The 20,716-nt window shown below is 42.5% G+C and overlaps 1 protein-coding gene across 18 annotated transcripts in view; it reads left to right on the top strand.

Moving 5' to 3' along the window:
• Positions 1-20,716, top strand: part of LOC133159954 (homeobox protein PKNOX1-like) — a 146,088-nt gene that overhangs the window by 37,740 nt on the left and 87,632 nt on the right. For 4 of the 18 annotated variants that reach the window (XR_009715774.1, XR_009715773.1, XM_061287409.1 and 1 more), the window contains exons 3-4: positions 7,663-7,892; positions 7,961-8,036. The exons of 10 other annotated variants lie outside the window; for them this stretch is intronic. Coding sequence is in view for 4 of the 8 variants with exons in the window: in XM_061287409.1 (XP_061143393.1) it covers positions 7,663-7,892; positions 7,961-8,036 (306 nt within the window). In the remaining 4 variants the exon portion in view is untranslated. Of the gene's footprint in view, positions 1-7,662; positions 7,893-7,960; positions 8,037-8,765; positions 8,918-20,716 lie in introns of those variants that run through there. 4 more of the 18 variants (XM_061287395.1, XM_061287394.1, XM_061287397.1 and 1 more) reach the window with 4 other exon arrangements.

The following is a 20,716-nucleotide window of genomic DNA, read 5'->3' as shown; positions in this document are numbered from 1 at the left end:
ATGATTCTATCATCATTTAATTTGACTTTCTTTCTAAAACGCTCCTCAGTTTCCCAGTTCACACATCTTCTGCATGTGTTACTGGTTCTCTAGTTTTTTTTTCTAGTTAATTATCAATCCGAAAGAAACTTTTTTTTTTTCTTAGCATTTATCTTGCTCAAAATTACTCTTCAAAGTTGTTCTAATTTTCCATAGTACCGTATTTTTCGGACTATAAGTCGTGTTTTTTTTTTTTGTAAGTTTGGGTGGGGGGGCGTGACTTATACTGAGGAGCGACTTGTATGTGAATTTTTTCATAAATTTTCAAAATAAAAAATAGATAAAATGGAACTGCGATGTAGCAAGGGATTACTGTAATTTAAATTTCAAGTGACATCAGCAGCGCGGTGCGGCGGTTGTTTACATAAAGGACAAAGATTCGATCACGGGATGACGAAGGGCCCCACGCACTACCGGCATCTATAGCGGCTTTGTAAGTGACACGGAGGACAAAGAGTTTGAAGGATTTAATGATTTGGAGTGACACAGAAGGTTTGAAAAACTATTATGGCTTTTACGCACGCCCGGTCCTACTATACGGTGATCTCTTTCACCTCCGTGGATAGAAGTCGGGGGTCGGCGCTCGGCCGGGTGGCTGTCCGGGGACCGTGGATGGGGCTCGGTCATAGCTTTTACGCACGCCCGGTCCTATTCTATGGATCTCTCTTCCACCTCCGTGGCTGACGTCAGGGCGCACGCGCGGCGTTGTTGACAAAGGATGAGGAATTTGGTAGATGGATTTAATCATTTGGAGTGACACAGATGGTTTGATATTATTGCTCATATAATACTTATTTGATATATAATTTATATATCGTTATATGGGCCTGTGGAATAATTTGAAGTGCAAGCGCCGTCAGCGGCACGCACCCATTGTTGACATAAAGGACGATCAATGGCTTTAATGAATTGGAGTGGCACAGATGGTTTTCTAAACGTGTGATTTATGTAAGAGTTATTTGAATAATTCTGAATGTTACGTCAGGCCCGTTCTCATCTCTTCATTTGTGTTTATGTCACGTTAGCATACCTATCGTTTAGCCTGTTGTTGCTCGTTCATGTCTGTTCTTGGTGTTGGAGTCTGTCAAATAAATTTCCCCCAAAATGCGATTTTATGTGCATTTTATGGCTAATGCGACCTATATTCCAGAGCAACTTTTAGTCCGAAAAATACGGTAGTCTCCAACAACTTCAACCATTCAACATGTGTTTTCCTTTCATTCAGGCAGTCCCTGCTCATTTGCTTCTTACACACAGTCTCCAAAAAGGAGCCTTTTCATCACATTGGTCTCAATTTATCCAAGCTCTCCACACAACATTCATATATCATTCTATCATTCTCAACTCGCGTTCCTTATCCTAATTTTTTGTATTATTTCTCATAAATGTAGCATTGCAATGTCTCAAATTCACAATTTTGCTTCATCCAATTCCTGAAAACATGTTCTGTTCTTTTTTTTTTTTTTTATAAATTTCTCATGAGGGCTAGACACTAATGTGCCTAGCTGGTCTGGACCAGTTTCTGCCCACAAACAAATTTCTTTCCCATACCTCTTTTTTATTTTCAAAATTGGTTCTGTTTTGCGATGCAAATTGAATAAACCACAGTCTAGCAGATTCCTTTGCACTTAAAGTTTAGCCAATTTCATCACTTCAAAACAGCCACACACGTACAGCTCCGGAGGGGTGGGGGCCCGGCATCAATGATTCGTCACAGGCTGGCCATTTCCTGCGGTCGATCATGAAGCCGGTTCCCGCTCACACACGTGAGGACAGCACATCCCAATTCTTTATTTATCTTTTAGAAGCAATTTGTATTTCTTTACTACTTGATTTGCAAATCTTAACTTCAGTGTGCACACATAATTTGATGCCTGGTCATTTGTCATTCTATAATCTGACAATGAATCTAAACCAAAAGTAACGTACCGTTTTTTTCCATGTATAATGCGCAAAATGTAACTTATTTATTGTCCTACAATCTGGGGCGCGCATTATACATGGGTACAATTTTTTTTTTTTTTTTTTTTAAGAAAATCATGGTAGAACAATTTCTGAAGAAAATCTTGTCACGGATGGAGTGTGGAAAGGATCAGGGCGACTAAGTGCAGCTTGGACCAGGGTTCATTGGAGGAGCTCAAAACACAGACTTGGTAAACTAACATAACTCTCTAACAAAACCAACAACAGGCCTGACCGACAAAGACGTGGAACAAAAAGACAGGGGGACATTACCAAAGACAAGAACAGAAACCTGTGTTATTGTCAAATATTGTTTGTTTTTTAATCTCCATCGCGGACTGGACGTCATATGGAGGTAGTATCACTGCGCATGCGCACTATGGATCCAATGCGAATAGTCCTCTTCTTGACTGACAATGAATGTGATAGTTTAATACAATCAGCAAATAACAAAATGCGTATTACAGGTAATATTTTATTTCACAACACTTTGCCTTGTTCCTTTTGACTCTGCTGTTCACTTCAAACACGCTCCATTCGAACACAATGCTCTCGTATCAGACGCTTGCTCGATCACCTGCTCGTTTGCTGTCACAATGTACCCTACACAAATCCAAAACATTTGTTGCGGCTCCGAGTCACAACGAGGGGCAAGTTTTGGTTTCCAAGGGTGTTTTTAGTCCTCTTCAACGTCTCTCCCATACAGAGCCGCCTTTTTCACATGTCCGCACGTCACTTTCCTCTCTTTTCATCTGATCGCGGTGGTGCCTTTACGGGCAGTCGGAGAAATCACCGCCAACAAAAAAAATACATCCAGCCTAGTTAAGACCATACCAAAGACTATAAAAATAGGACCCATTGCCTCCCTGCTTGGCACTCAGCATTAAGGGTTGGAATTGGGGGGTTAGATCACCAACTGACTCCCGAGCGCGGCACCGCTGCTGCTCACTGCTCCCCTCTGCCCCACGGGGATGGGTCAAATGCAGAGGACAAATTTAACCACACCCAGATGCGTGTGTGATGATCATTGGGACTTAAAAAAAAAAAAAATGGGTGCGTATTGTACATGGGTACAGGCTTTTTTCCAGCATCAACATGCCATTTTTAGGGTGCGTATTATACTTGGGGGCGCATTATACATTGAAAAAAAACGGTAATTTATTGTCCTAAAATTTGGGGTGCGCATTACACCGTGTTCCAAATTATTATGCAAATTGTATTTAAGTGTCATAAAGATTCCATTTTTTGTTTTTCAATTAAACTCATGGACGGTATTGTGTGTCAGGGCTCTTTGGATCACTGAAATCAATCTCAGACACCTGTGATAATTAGTCTGCCAGGTGAGCCCAATTAAGGAAAAACTACTTAAGAATGGCGTTCCACATTATTAAGCAGATGACCATTTCCAAGCAACATGGGAAAGAAAAAGGATCTCTCTGCTGTCGAAAAGCGTGAAATAGTTCAATGCCTTGGACAAGGTATGAAGACCTTAGATATTTCACGAAAACTTAAGCGTGATCATCGTACTGTAAAGAGATTTGTGGCTGATTCAGAGCACACACGGGTTCGTGCAGATAAAGGCACAACGAGGAAGGTTTCTGCCAGACAAAAACATCGGATTAAGAGAGCAGCTGCTAAAATGCCATTACAGAGTAGCAAACAGATATTTGAAGCTGCTGGTGCCTCTGGAGTCCCACGAACATCAAGGTGTAGGATCCTCCAGAGTCTTGCAGTTATGCGTAAACCCTCTATTCGGCCACCCCTAAACAACGCTCACAAGCAGAAACGGCTGCAGTGGGCCCAGGAATACATGAAGACTAATTTTCAAACAGTCTTGTTCACTGATGAGTGCCGTGCAACCTTGGATGGTCCAGATGGATGGAGTCGTGGATGGTTGGTGGACGGCCACCATGTCCCAACAAGGCTGCGACGTCAGCAAGGAGATGGCGGAGTCATATTTTGGGCCGGAATCATGGGGAAAGAGCTGGTTGGCCCCTTTAAGGTCCCTGAAGGTGTGAAAATGACATCTGTAAAGTATGTGGAGTTTCTGACTGACCACTTTCTTCCATGGTACAAAAAGAAGAACCGTGCTTTCCGTAGCAAAATCATCTTCATGCATGACAATGCACCATCTCATGCTGCAAGGAATACCTCTGCATCATTGGCTGCTATGGGCATAAAAGGAGAGAAACTCATGGTGTGGCCCCCATCCTCCCCTGACCTCAACCCTATTGAGAACCTTTGGAGCATCCTCAAGCAAAAGATCTATGAGGGTGGGAGGCAGTTCACATCCAAACAGCAGCTCTGGGAGGCTATTCTGACATCCTGCAAAGAAATTCAAGCAGAAACTCTCCAAAAACTCACAAGGTCAATGGATGCAAGAATTGTGAAGCTGCTATCAAATAAAGGGTCCTATGTTAAAATGTGACTTGACCTGTTAAGATGTTTTTGATTGAAATAGCTTTTGATTTCAGTAAATATGACCTCCTAATGCTGTAAATTCTAAAGATGAGCATTTCAGTTCATAACCTATAAAATGTTATAAAATGGTGCAGTTGGGCGGTCGGCGGCGCGCTACGGTTGAGCGTTCTCTCTCGCTCTCTCGCTCTCTCTCGCTCTCGCACACACGCGCACACACGCAAACCGGATATCATACGGAGGCCGCCATTACAGATGCGCAGAACGGATGAGCAAGACACGTCAGCTATATAAAGAGCGAGAGTTCAGTTCTCTACCTAAATCCGTATTACAGGTACCGTTTTTTTCCGTGTATAGTGCGCAAAATTTAACGAATTTATTGTCCTAAAATCTGGGGTGCGCATTATACATGGGTACAAAAAAATTTAATTTTTTTTTTTTTAAATTTTTTTTTTTTTTTTTTTTTTTAGAAAACAAAACCAAGAACAGGACTGACCGACAAAGTCGTGGAACAAAAAGACAGGGTGACATTACCAAAGACAGGAACAGAAAGCAAACAGACATCATGACAGTAACACATGCAATGATCCGACGGTGAGCGAGGGGCAGACAGAACTTAAATACAAAACACGTTACATCGATTGAGGTGACACAGGAAGAGAGGGGCGACGCGAACAGAAACTATGGCAACCTAGACACATAGCAAAACTGGGGACGAGACGTGACAAATGTCCCTCGAAATGAAACTTGAAATCACCAAGTTTTGGTTTCCAAGGGTGTTTTTATTCCTCTTCAACGTCTCTCCCATACAGAGCCGCCTTTTTCGCGTCCGCGCGCCTCTTTCCCGTGCGCGCACGGAGCGCGGTGGTGCGTTTATGGGCAGTCGGAGAAATCAACGCCAACAAAAACAATTACATCCAGCCTAGTTAAGACCATACCAAAGACTATAAAAATGGGACCCATTGCCTCCCTGCGTGTGTGACGATCATTGGGACTTAAAAAAAAAAAAAAAAAAAAAAAGAATTCATAAAAAACAATTCATAAAAATTGGGTGCGTATTATACATGGGTACAGGCTTTTTTCCAGCATCAGCATGCCATTTTTAGGGTGCGTATTATACATGGGGGCGCACTATACACGGAAAAAAACGGTAATATTTTATTTCACAACACTTTGCCTTGTTCCTTTCGTCTCTGCTGTTCATTTCAAACACGCTCCATATGAGCGCAATGCTCTCGTATCAGACAAGGCTTGCTCCATCACCTGCTCGTTTGCTGTCTGTCACAATGTACCCTACACAAATCCGAAACATTTGCTGCGGCTCCGAGTCACGACGAGGGGCAAGTTTTGGTTTCCAAGGGTGTTTTTATTCCTCTTCAACGTCTCGGTGGTGCGTTTACGGGCAGTCGGAGAAATCAACGCCAACAAAAAAAATTACATTCAGCCTAGTTAAGACCATACCAAAGACTATAAAAATGGGACCCATTGCCTCCCTGCGTGTGTGACGATCATTGGGACTTAAAAAAAGAAAAAAAGAAAAATAAATTAAAAAAAAAAAATTTTAAAATTTTTGTACACATGTATAATGCGCACCCCAGATTTTAGGACAATAAATTAGTTAAATTTTGCGCACTATACACGGAAAAAAACGGTATATCTAGTGACATTTATTCCCATTCACACCCTCAATCACACAGTTTTACGGCTTCACGCGGACTCCGCTGACCTTTATAGACGGACCTCTCCGTCGGACACTTCTGTCCTTTTATTTAAACGGACCGCTGCGTTTTGTTACCTTTAGACCAGGGGTCTCAAACTCGCGGCCCGCGGGCCAATGTTTTGTGGCCCCCTGCCTGAAATAAAACCTTTGTGTTAATGTGGCCCGCGCATTCTTTCTGACATGCATCTGGGGGTTTTATGTTTTTTAACACCTGTGGGCTCCCGTAGCTCAGGCTCGTGACAACAGCGCGAATTAGCAATTGGTCACTTTAACATGTTTGGATGAACAAGTGGAGGGAAACTATATCTTGTCACCTAGTGCTATATGGCTTTTGTCAGCCCCAGTCATGTCTTTTTCAAAACCTGTCGTGAAGAGAAAAATTGGCGATGAGCACAGACAATTTCAGGAGAAGTAGGATACGGAATAATTGTTTGTTGAGCACAGGGGCATCCCAACGTGTCTAATATGCATGGATAAAGTTGCGGTGCACAAGGAGTATAACATCAGACGTCATTACTCAACTAAACATGCTGAGGAGTATGGAAAATACCTGGGGGATGAGCGAGAGGACCGGGTCGCCAAACTTAAAACATGTCTACTGAGGCAACAAGATTTTTTCAAAAAAGCAAGCAAAGAGAGTGAAGCAGCTATCAAAGCTAGCTACATGGTGAGTGAGATGATTGCTAAAGCAGGGAAGCCATTCAGAGACGGCGAGTTCATCAAACAGTGCATGTTACAGGCTGCAAGTATAGTCTGCCTGGAAAAAAAGGCTCAGTTTAATAACATCAGCATTTCAGCCAACACAGTGGCAGAGCGCATTTCTGACATGTCTGGCAACATTTATGATCAACTGCATGAGAAAGTAAAACATTTCCATTCATACTCACTTGCTCTTGATGAGAGCACAGACGTCACTGACACGGCGCAGCTCGCAATATATGTCCGTGGCGTTGATAACAATTCTGAAGTTAAGGAGGAGTTGCTCTCAGTGATTGCAATGCATGGCCAGACCACTGCCCAGGAGATATTCCGCCAGCTGTTTGATTCCATTGAGGATGCCGGCTTACAATGGAAGCGTTTGGCTGGAATAACTACCGACGGAGCGCCGTCAATGACAGGGAAGAAAAAATGGACTTGCGGCGCTTGTTCAAAGGAAATTGGAAGAGGAGGGTGTGGAAGATGCCATTGCTCTGCACTGCATTCTCCACCAGCAGGCCCTTTGCAGCAAGATCATGAGGTTTGACAATGTGATGTCTGACGTTGTGAAAATCATCAACCATATTAGATCCAGGGCTTTAAAGCATCGGCAGTTCCGCGACTTATTGGCGGAAATAGAGTCAGAATACGAGGACGTGCTCTATTTCACCAAGGTACGTTGTCTCAGCAGGGGAAAAGTCTTGAAGAGGTTTTTTGAGTTAAGAGCATAAGTGAAAGCCTTCATGGAGAAGGATGGGATGACTGTTCCTGTGCTAAATGATCCTGAATGTCTAAGGGACTTAGCTTTTCTTGTTGACCTCACACAGGAGCTGAATGTACTGAACAAGAAGTTACAAGATCACGACCAACTTGTCTGTGCTGCATATGACAATGTCAGAGAATTCTCCATAAAACTTGTGTTATGGAAAGCCCAGCTTTTCCAGACAAACCTCTGCCATTTCCAAGCATGCAAGGCACTCATGGATTCAGGCACAACATTCAGTGGTGAGAGGTATGCTGATACCATTGGAAAGCTACAGGAAGAATTTGATCAGAGGTTTGCAGACTTAAAGACACACAGAGCCACTTTTAAGATTTTTGCTGACCCCTTCTCCTTTGATGTAGAGGATGCCCCCCTGTCCTGCAGATGGAGCTAATCGACCTGCAGTGCAATACTAACCTCAAAGCCAAGTTCAGGGAGGTGAGTGGAAAAACAGTGGAGCTTGGACAATTTTTGAGAAAACTCCCCCCCACCGTCCCTGAGCTTTCCAGGATGTTCAAGCGAACCATGTGCCTTTTTGGCAGCACCTATCTGTGTGAAAAGCTCTTTTCCACAATGAACTTCAATAAGTCAAAGTTCAGGTCCAGACTTAAAGATGAGCACCTTAAAGCCATACTGAGGGTCTCAGTTGCCTCCTCCCTCAAGCCAAATGTGGCTCAGCTGTGTGAGAGGAAGCGCTGCCAAGTCTCTGGCAGCAAGTATTAGGAGGAAGTAAATGAAGCCTATGTTCTGATCTGCATGTTCTGACTTGTTAAGATTGAGAAGATTGGTTCAGTTGCCTTTTTTTTTTTTAATACTTGAAGGCTTTTTTTGTGGAATATTTAATGCGGCCCAGCCTCACCCAGACTCTACCTCCAGCGGCCCCTAGGTAAGTTGAGTTTGAGACCCCTGCTTTAGACGGACGTCTCCGTTCTGTAACTTTTCTTGGACACCTCTGTCCTTTTACTTAAACGGACCTCTCCGTTTTGTTACTATTAGACGGAATTTTCAGTTTCAACTTTTCTGCGGCTCCGCAACCTACTACTTGGACATCACTGTCCTCCGCGGAATTTCAGTTATGCAGGATCTGTGCACACTTTTAAACAAAAACAAACTCACTCTGGTTCTCTTCACCTCTGCACCTTGGATTGCCTTAAACCTTCAGATCCCAGCTGACGAGCAGACAGCCAGCCCTTGAAAAGGATTCTAGGACCTCACCTAGGGAGGTCCTGCCGCGCGCGGTCTTTCCGGATCGACACTGACGCCCGCTGGAATCCTCAGGTGTATTGGCATCCGGCTCGAAGGACCAATAAAAATGCCAGGTCTAAGTACCATAAGACATTATTTTGTACACTGAAACAAGAGGAGAAGACAACCAGTATTCCTTTTGCTCGCGAGGAAAATTACGTAGAAGGCCCAGTTACAGTCCTCCACCAATTCTGGACTCCTCTTCCGCTATCTACTCTTTTTATTTTGGGTTGCCCTGGTTACAAGAGGCGTTGCTACACTAAAGGGAAGGGATATTGTGGCTGTAGCAATGCTGATTAGCTAACTAAAGAATGTTGTGTGGTGCGAGCCGATCCGTGACCCCAGCAATGCGGAGTCTGTCTAGTTGTTTGGCACCCTTGTCCTGGGCTGTGTTAGGATACGGATTTTAGCTATTGATCTGACTCCAAACTATGATCAACACTTAACACAAAAATTGCTATGTTCTAATCCACACACTGGCGCACCTAACAATTTTGCGAGTTCGTTCTGTCAAAGAGAAGACCAGTAGATCAATCAGACCGAATTTACCAATTGTTTAATCTTGACAAAGCAAGCTAATACAGGCGCCTGGGTCTTGGGTCCTTAACACAAAAACTCGTGTGCCTTCGTGACCAGAAAGACGACACATTCTTCCGGGTTGCCCAGTTTTAAAGAAACACAATATGAATATTCAAACATGCAAAAGATTGTGTGGTGATTGGTCGATGGTCGATGGTCATCTCCTCCTCGTTTGGGTTTTCCCCTGCCCAGCACAGGTGTCTGGACCACAAAGACGAGTTGTTTTTCGCGTTCCCATCGGCCTTGAGATATCCTCCCTCTCTGGACCTCCTGTTCCACAATACTTTGAAGAAAACAAATTCATGTAGCCTGCACATTCCTTTCCACTTATTAAGCGACCACACTACTACTAGAAATTATATTGATATGATTATATGTGTCTAACGGAGCCTTAATCAAATGTGTTTGCAAACTGCCAAAAGTACATTTCCCTTTATTCGCTCTCATGACCTCATTTATGAGGTCATCACCCGTTACTCTAGCAAGCAGCGACCAGCATGCTGTCGGTCCTTTCTTCCCCCCGTGGCTCATGTTGAGTCACCAGGGTATATTGGCCGTTCGGTGACAACGGGCCAACGGTTTTCTCGATCAACCGGACAGTGAGTGACCTAATACATGAAATACAACAACAAAATCATCACTGCAGTAAAGCCACAGCAACGAGCACAGACATGATGAGGCCTTTCCAGCTTCCGAACGTTTTCATCCAATCAAACCAAATATCGGTGCGTACACCTGAATGATCTTCCATCTTTTTATTCAGTGTCCTTAGTCCTTCCAACGCCTGGGTCAGTCGGCCCTCTGGCGCCGTGTTGTTGGGGATGAAAGTACAACATGCATCACCAAACATTCCGCACACACCATGTTCCTTAGCCAATAGCATGTCCAACGCAATTCTATTTTGGAACGACATCAATGCCAATTGTTCATGGACCGCTTTAAATGATACATTTTTATTGGGGGTGATCCATAGGAAAATGCTTTTGAATCCCGAGGACACTTGATTAACGAGTTCATACTTATCTGGCACACCTTTGGCGTCAATATATGTTGGATCGTTGTCGCTCAACCACGGAGGAAAAACGTCTCTTTTGGCTCACTTCAGGAGCCCCGCCAGTGGGGACTCCATGTTCCAATTGAGATTCTGTGTTTCAATGGGGACAACCACTACAGGCATTATCAAAGACACGAGGGCACAGATACCTGATGCATCCTTCGGCAAGCGATCATATAATTTGTTGTCACCACATCACAACCAGATGTCACTGGTCTTCCTCTGCTCCTTCCATCACTGCTAGTTGAATTCTGGCATGTCCTGTTAAAGCTTAAAAACAAGTGAATTTGGAAAAAAAAAAAACCTTGTACATCACAATTACAAATTGAAACCTACTCACCCATTTCTATTTTACAACCTACTCACCCAATTCTATTTTACCACATACTCACCCATTTCTATTTTACCACACCCATTTCTATTTTACCACTCCCCCTTTTGACACATTCACCCAATGTGTCATTATGTATCAAAAGGAACCTGCTAAGCGTCCCCTCTCATCACCACACTCATTGTAGTCAGGCCTGCGGAACCTCTAGCTCGTCCATCACACGCTCGGCAACACAAACAAAAATCATCGCACTCCTGTCAGTGAGCTTATAGCCCTGCTGACAGCGGACATTTGTACAAAAACAGACAAGTATCAAAATAAAAACAGTCATAAAATGAATCCTGGCGCCCGCGGATCATGTCCTGAAAACCATGTCATCAACAAGTTCATCATAAAAACCAAAAGGGCAAGGGTTAACATATTCTTGTAAATTCAATACAAACTTTCCACGAACGCAATCGACAACCTGCAAGAACGAAAACAAGTTACGCAAGCAGCGCGCAATCCGCTCCTTGGCTGGTGGCTGTTGCTGCTGCAAAAAATTAAGTCACACAGAAAAACAAAGCAGAGCGTGCACTTGTCGCAAGCAAGCTCAAGCGTCAAACATTTGGTCACTGTCCACCTAGTCCGTCAACCCGTCGGGTGAGCTCAAAGTCGTCACACGTCAAATCGTCCAAAGTCTTAATGTTCGATACTAATTCTGTCTTGTCTAACCATATTACTGAAATGGGCCTTCTCCATCACACTGTTTTGTTGTCGATGGTGCCCCTGAGTAATCCTAAACCCATATTTAGTCCAAAATTAGTCCTGATCAATCGTGCTTTTTCAAATCTGTAGTATCTTTATATTTTTCAGGTGAGAGGAGTGTTATCCTCTGCTGTGATCACATCACCCCAACTTTGAATCATGTCAACCATTCACAATACACAAACACCACACCACAAGCACAGACTTGACATTCATACACCATTACAAACAAACTGTCATTCCACAACACACACATAAAAAACATACAATATTAAATTATAAAAAACAACCGTCCCTACGCAAAACTTTCTCCTCAATTAAAATTTCCCTTTATTTTAAATCCAAAGTTAATATCTAATTGTCTGGTTTCCTGTCCTCTCATCGTTTGCCAATATGCATAATGCTGGAACATGATCTAACTCCCCATTTAGTTTGCTCACATCTCTCACTTAGACTATTTGACACTTTGTGTTGAGCTGTAACTTCAATATTTCCACATTCCCATATTTCTTCCACTAAACAGTTCCATTTTGCTTTCCGTTTAAATTCATCCCTCCAAATAACTACCTCTGGCAAAGAACCAACAATTTATAGAGCACTCCCTTTTACTGTTACCTTGTTCCCTCAGTCATCTTCTCACAAGCATAACTGACCCTCCTAAAAAATAGATACCAAAAATGTTTAAAAACAATACACACAGCTTCCTCCTGCCACTTACGCTATCACCTTGAAGATTATCGTTCTCATTTTTGTTGATGCTAATTCTTAAAATTAAATGCTTACTTTTGATAATGGAGTCCCACTATATCACAAAGTGTGAAAACCTTCCACGCTCCCCCTTTCTACCTATCAAAACCAATTAGGAATATTTTTGCTGTCATGATCATCATTGTGCACCTCACACTTATTGTTCCTGTACTTTAAATTGTCTGATTCACTTCATTCCACTTTTAACACATTCCAAATATTCATGCCAAATATTCTAAATATTTACGATTTTCGGGAAATTTACAAATTTTAAGCCAATATTTCTCCATTCATTCTTCATGGCACATTCAATATTTCTCATTTTCTTCCACATAATTCCTCCAATTAACCTTCTTTCACTTTCCAATTCACCTTCTCTCACTTTCTAGCTTAAAATTTCCCATTTCCACTTTCAACATTGCGGCAACATTTTGCAAAATTTCCTTTTTTCCTTCCAATTTCTAATTATTTTTTCACTGACTCAACCTGTTTCAAATTTTTTAACTGTTCATCTTATGCCCACCTATTCCAAAACTTCCCACTTGTGAAAAGTTTCAAATTTTCAACTTTAAAATTCACGCCCAATTTTGCGAAATTCTTTCGAAATTTTCATCCATTTTCTGACCAATTTAACACGTTCTAAATTTAAACATAATCTTGTAGTATTCCCCAAATTTGTATTCAGCCTCTTCGCCTTCACACACAATTTCTCCAAAAATGACAAATTCTAGTTATTACTGTTAATCCTCCGTGACCCTCGTAAGGACAAGCCGCACCAGTAATGGATGGATGGATGGATGGTTAATCCTAACCCTAAATGCCTATCATGAAGTGTCATTTAAATCAATTGTTGCAAGGGTCATGTCACTGTATTTGTTATTTAAAGCCCTACTGTATCCTTTTTAAAAGTAGTGCCCTGTATTACTATTTTGCTGTCGTATGATTTATCATTATTCGTGCATCTTCGTGTCCATATCTATGTATTTTGTTGTTATCCCCGTTTCAGTGTCAATAAGCAGCCTTATTATTCCCTCTTTTATCAAAACTCCTCAGATATGTCCGCCCCAGCACCCAAACACACTTCCATCCCTTTTGTCCCACACTCCACCAACTTTGTAATGCTTCAGCAGCCTTTAGCAATGTGTCCAGTTTGACTTCATGTGACTCATGCAAGTCTTTAGCAGCCTCTCCTCTTAGACTCTCATGATGATGATTCAGGGCTGGATCATCCGCCACTCTCAAATGCGTCCATCTTGTCTTTGTTCTTTCAGTCCATTTTCTTTTTGATCTGCAACTGTGTGTATTCCACCAACTGTGGTTCTTGTCCTGTGAAAAGCTGTGCTTGCCCCCTTCAAGCATGATAGCAGTTTCTGTTGTTCTCCCAAAGGTCAAAGGTGTCTCATGACCAGGGACAGTCCTCTGTTGATTTTGAGACAGCCAGTGGAGTAAGAGGACTCAGTTCAGGAATCGTGCCACGCGCTAGGGAAGAACACACTGGGACACAAATTTAACAAAACTATCTTTGTGTTATCAGTCTTCCTGTGTAGTATTTGTTTCTTACACCCCAAATCTTCCTATTAACATTTTGTATCCTATCAGTTGCGCACACTCATCATCTTACTATCAAGCCGCCCTTATCAAATGCTTTTTTTCTTCTGAGCAATCCATCCACTCTACCCATTAACACGGCTAAAGTCCTCGTTCCAATGTTTATCATCAAATAAAATTCCGAAATCTTTTGTAATAAACTGTAATGTAATTTAACAATCTACCAACATGTTTGTATATGCGGTGAATGTTATTGTTCAATCTATAGGTCATACAGCCCCTGTGTTCCAACTATGACACTCCTCCTTGATTTACCATCTCATAAGTTATTGTTGTCAGCAGCGCTAAATGATAGTGCTTGAAAGTGAATGTCTTATCGCCCAATTTAAAACACATGCCACATTTGACCTAGTATTTATTCATTTATTTATTTGCCATCCTCATGTTAGCTGGCATATGTCAGAATTAAAATGTAATTTTGCTTTTAATTTTAAGTCTTTCAAAACTGCTATATCCTTACTGCACCGAAATATACTGTTAAATATATCTTTAAGACGACCAAAAACAATCTATGTTCCTGCACAGACTCTTAAAAGTGGCACCCAAATGCCAGACTACAAATCAAACCTCCTCCTTCACTCTCACATTTTTGATAAAACAGTCTACTTAGCTAAACACTGTCATCACCTACTAAATTAATGGCCTGCAAGTACAATGTTGTTGCTGTGGTCCCTCAAAACATGTGACTAAAATTGGGATAATTATTAACCCCCATCAATTGAGCAATTATCTCATCACTATTTACAAGTTAGCCCCCCTCTCTTCTCTCACTTCTCAACATTGTATCAATGTTGACGTCACAATCTGGCCAGGCCCGCACGTCCCGCTCGCCCCCACCCTTGCCGGTATGAGCCGAACGGGCCCCCTCCTTTCTTGAACATTCTCTGATCCATCCCATCTTCCTCCTCACACGCCCGCACCCACACATGTGCACATAAACGCACACACAGCGAGCGCGCACACAACCGCACATACACACACACGCATCCGCACGGCACGCCCGCCAATACACAAAGTGCTCGCACAGAGCTCAGACAAACGACGACAGACTGACACAAACCTTTACAGAGATTACGCACATACACGGAACACACAGACAAAGGGATTCGAATCCGTCTCTCATGTAGCTCACGATTTGCGCTTCCACATCAGCATACATTCCTCTCAATCTTACTCCATTCATTCCTCTCATCACACACACACTCCCCCCAATTTGGTTGCACATTTTGGATATTTTAGCGGTCTGGTCTCTCACAGGAGGAACTGTTACCACCGGATACTTTTTGAGGAGGCCTCACTTCTCCTCGGGGATCTCACAAGCACCCCAGCTATTTGAATGCGATCGTCACCGCACCCTTGTCCGCCACGACGAAGCACTAGGTCCCTGACCTATCCTTAGTACGCGCAAGTCCCTGACTTTACCGTACACGTTACACACGTAAGTTCTAAACTTATTCACCGTATATGTAACTTAATACACACGTAAGTTCCAAACTTATTTACCGTATGTGTAACTTAACTTCTTGCACACCTTATTTGATCTGAACGACAGTCTCCTCTTAAATTTCCTCTTTCAATTTGCAGAATTTCGACATATAGTAACAGGTATCCTGCTTACCTTATCATCGATGAGCTCAGGGTTTAGGAGACGTCGTACCAGCTCGACGTTGTGCGCTTATTCCTTATTCCCAAACGGTACACCGACCGGGAGACAGCTGTCCCAGACTAACTGTCCGATGACTTGGACACAGACCACGAGTTTGTCAATTACCCTTCTCTTGACATCACGTACGGGGTCACCAAGAAACTGTTAGGATACGGATTTTAGCTATTGATCTGACTCCAAACTATGATCAACACTTAACACAAAAATTGCTATGTTCTAATCCACACACTGGCGCACCTAACAATTTTGCGAGTTCGTTCTGTCAAAGAGAAGATCAGTAGATCAATCAGACCGAATTTACCAATTGTTTAATCTTGACAAAGCAAGCTAATACAGGCGCCTGGGTCTTGGGTCCTTAACACAAAAACTCGTGTGCCTTCGTGACCAGAAAGACGACACATTCTTCCGGGTTGCCCAGTTTTAAAGAAACACAATATGAATATTCAAACATGCAAAAGATTGTGTGGTGATTGGTCGATGGTCATCTCCTCCTCGTTTGGGTTTTCCCCTGCCCATCACAGGTGTCTGGACCACAAAGACGAGTTGTTTTTCGCGTTCCCATCGGCCTTGAGATATCCTCCCTCTCTGGACCTCCTGTTCCACAATACTTTGAAGAAAACAAATTCATGTAGCCTGCACATTCCTTTCCACTTATTAAGCGACCACACTACTACTAGAAATCATATTGATATGATTATATGTGTCTAACGGAGCCTTAATCAAATGTGTTTGCAAACTGCCAAAAGTACATTTCCCTTTAGCTGCGATCTCCAAACGAGCTGGGTGCCGTGTCCCTGTAAACAACGCTCTAGACTTTCTTGCAAAGTATCACACAATAATAATGATGAGTAAATAATCAGATACCTCTCGTGCATACAATCCAACAAACGTTAAGTAGATGTGAGAACTTGCATGGTCTACTTAAACCAGTGCTTCTCAACTATTTCCTGTGACGCCCCCCTAGGAAGAAGAAAACATTTTGCGCCCCCCCCATGTTATTAACATTAAAGGAAAAACAAAAAATTAATAAAAAAGAAAGATCAACTTACAATAAAAAATAACTTTATTAATAACAGTGTTTTTTAGTCTGTAACAGAACAGATTCAAAGTGCTGCTGTAGAGCAAATACTCTTCCAGTGATACCGCCACCCCCACCTACTGCAGTGGATGTGTAATTACCCTTTAATCTAATACAGCCAAAAGAAAAACATGTTCCCGCGCCCCCCTTGGTATCGCACTACGCCCCCCCCCAGGGGGGCCCGCCCCACTAATTGAGAAGCACTGACTTAAACATTGAGTACCGTAATTTTAGGACTAAAAATCGCACCGGAGTATAAGTCGCACCAGCCATGAAATGCCCCAAAAAGCGAGTAAAAACCATATATAAGTCGCTCCGGAGTATAAGTCGCATTTTGGGGGGCAATTTATTCGCCAAAACCCAACACCAAGAACAGTCATACACGAGCAACAACAGGCTAAACGATAGCTATGCTAACGTGACATAAACACAAACTAAGAGCTGAGAACGGCCCTGACGTAAAATTCAGAGTTATTCAAAAAACTATTACATAAATAACACGTTAATAAAACCATCTGTCACTCCAATTCATTAAATCCATCAATCGTCCTTTGTCAACAATGCGTGCGCGCCACCGGCTCTTGCACTTCAAAATATTCCACAGGCCCATATAACGATATATAAATTGTATATCAAATAACTATTATATAAGCAATAATGTTATCAAACCATCTGTGCACTCTAAATCATTAAATCCATCGATCAAATTCCTCGTCCTTTGTCAACATCGCCGCGCGTGCGCCCTGACGTCAGCCTCGCCTTCTTCTTCCACTACTACTTTGGGATTTGGCTTCAAAGAGATACATAGAAACACTAGATGATTGCTTTAGCTGGTTGACGACGTGCAGACCTGTCCACCATCTTGGGTGAGTCACGGGAAATGGGCATGCTGCCGTCAGCAGCGCGACGCGACGTCGCGGTCGCACGTCAGCAGCGCAACGTCGCGTCAGCAGCTCGGCGGTTGTTAACATAAAGGACAAAGATCGACTCGTCCAGGGGCGGTGGATGAGGCTCGGACAATGCTTTTACGCACGCCCGGTCCTACTCTACCGAGCTGTCTTTCACCACACGCCTGTAAGTTTGTTTTGTTAAATAAAGAGCCGTTTACCAAACCCACGTCTTTCCTTGAACTTTGTTAACGCTACAATATAGTAGATCTGTAGAATAACGACGAGGCTGACGTCAGGGCGCACGCGCGGCGATGTTGACAAAGGACAAGGAATTTGATCGATGGATTTAATGATTTAGAGTGCACAGATTGTTTGATAACATTATTGCTTGTATAATAGTTACCGTTTTTTTCCGTGTATAATGCGCGAATTTAACTAATTTATTGTCCTAAAATCTGGGGTGCGCATTATACATGGGTACAATTATTATTATTTTTTTTTAAGAAAATCATGGTACAACAAAACCAACGACAGGACTGACTGACAAAGACGTGGAACAAAAAGACAGTGTGACATTACCAAAGACAGGAACAGAAACCAAACAGACATCATGACAGTAACACATGCAATGATCCGACGGTGAGCGAGGGGCAGACAGGACTAAAATACAAAATACGTTACATTGATTGAGGTGACACAGGAAGGGAGGGGCGACGCGAACAGAAACTATGGCAACCTAGACACATAGCAAAACTGGGGACGAGACATGACAAATCTCCCCCGAAATAAAACTCACCTTTCTTCTTGTTTGTTGTCAATTGCGCATCGCATTCAGCCATCCTGCCCAACACACTTAGTAAAATTCATAATTGACGACACATCGTTTGATGCGATGGTGCAATCCTTGATGGTGTGTTATTGTCAAATATTGTTTGTTTTTTAATCTCCATCGCGGACCGGACGTCATACGGAGGCCGCCATTACAGATGCGCAGAACGGTTGCGCAAGACACGTCAGCTATATAAAGTTCAGTTCTCCACCTATTAGTTTCAATTCACAGTTTAATTAGCAGTTTCAATCAGCAAATAACAAAATGCGTATTACAGGTAATATTTTATTTCACAACACTTTGCTTTGTTCCTTTCGTCTCTGCTGTTCACTTCAAACACGCTCCATACGACCGCAATGCTCTTGTATCAGACGCTCGCTCGATCACCTGCTCGTTTGCTGTCTGTCACAATGTACCCTACACAAATCCGAAACATTTGTTGCGGCTCCGAGTCACGACGAGGGGCAAGTTTTGGTTTCCAAGGGTGTTTTTATTCCTCTTCAACGTCTCTCCCATACAGAGCCGCCTCTTTCCTGTGCGCGGTGGTGCGTTTACGGGCAGTCGGAGAAATCAACGCCAACAAAAAAATTACATCCAGCCTAGTTAAGACCATACCAAAGACTATAAAAATGGGACCCATTGCCTCCCTGCGTGTGTGACGATCATTGGGACTCAAAAAAAAAAATAATTAAAAAAAAATCATAAAAATTGGGTGCGTATTATACATGGGTACAAGCTTTTTTCCAGCATCAGCATGCCATTTTTAGGGGTGCGTACTATACATGGGGGCGCACTATACACGGAAAAAAACGGTAATTGTAATGGGAAAATAGATTCGGAATTCGACACTTCTCAAACCGTCTTCTGGAACGGATACGGTTTGACTGTAGCTTAGTTTCACTCAAATCATCAATCTCAGAAAATGAGAAAATAGCAAACTAAAATGAACGTGCGGTGACAGAGGGAACCGACAAATGAACAGAAACAGAGTAACAGAAAGAGAGTCAAAGACAACGAGACTAACAAGACAGAAAGAACAATCCGACGGGAGTGACATGCAGACAGGACTTAAATACACAACAGGTAATGAGAGGCAGGTGACTGTGATTACATTGATTGTGAGTAGGCACAGGAGGGGAGCAGCGAGTACACAGAGACGCGAAAGGAAACCATGACAACCCTAACGCAAGGAAACGAACGGAGACACTCTTGTCATTGTCTCGTTGTCACGTTGCTCTTCTGCAATGATCCTGGCTTTCCAGAAAGCTCTAATTGTGCCTCGTAAGCATTTCTCTTTGAAAGGGTCCTTATGCTGTTTGCTCTGCACAAATGATAGTATTTATTTATCAATGGCAGCGGAGGTACGTACTCTATGTATTTCGCCACAGGTCTTTGATAGTTTATTTTGCCCTGTTTTTCATAAAACGTAAAGTCCTCTGTTTGATTCATCGGGTCTACATTTTACGCCTGTGTATTATGGAAGCCACACAAGACAACTTTACAGATTTGCATAAATTATAGTATTTATTTATCAATGGCAGTAGAGGTACAAACTCTACGTGTTACTTATAGTCCTCTGCTTTTTTGCCCCAATCTATGTAAAATGTAATGTCCTCTGATTGGTTCATCGGGTCTACGTATTACGCCTGTGTATTATGGAAGCCATACAAAACAACTTTGCAGACTTTAGAATTTGGTCCACACAAAAGGCGCACAAGTAAAGGCTTTTAAGTGCGCCTTATGGTGCGGAAAATACGGTACCCATTAAGCCCACCAACATCGAAATGTCCTTATTTTTCCAAACATGCGCATGATCTTTAAGTAAAATTAATAAACATTTCAGCTCACATACAAACACGTTACATGACACTCACATTGGACGACTGACTGTACAAGGTAGTCGACAATTTGCATAGGCCACTGGGCGTACTTGTCGCTCCTAAACGCAATTTTCCATTAAACCCTGATGAAAATCCTTACCTATAATTTAAATTTCCTCTTCAGAAACCACAGAGCCTTTATTGGCAGCCCTGACCTGCCTTCGGGTGCCTGGTCGTCTCACGGCCATTTCTGAAATGATAGCTGATTGCCAATCTCTTCCGGGCTGCTTCGGGAACAACCAATCACAGTGGTTTCCGCTCATAGGAACGAAACATAAAAACAATCTCGGGCCTGTTGTTGACGAAATTACACTTTTTTTTTTTTAAAACATAGCAATGTAAAAATATGTCCAAAATCTAAAAAAACAAAAATGACTTAATAACTTTTGTTCAGAATGGATGAGTGGGAGTGCCCAGGGAGACATGGATACACAATTGTCCTGTCATGACTTTTCCCTTTGGCA

The sequence above is a fragment of the Syngnathus typhle genome, linkage group LG9 (assembly GCF_033458585.1).
Source record: "Syngnathus typhle isolate RoL2023-S1 ecotype Sweden linkage group LG9, RoL_Styp_1.0, whole genome shotgun sequence".
NCBI lineage: Eukaryota > Metazoa > Chordata > Actinopteri > Syngnathiformes > Syngnathidae > Syngnathus > Syngnathus typhle.
The sequence above is the reverse complement of the archived record's forward strand: the minus strand, read 5'-3'. Positions and strand labels throughout refer to the sequence as shown.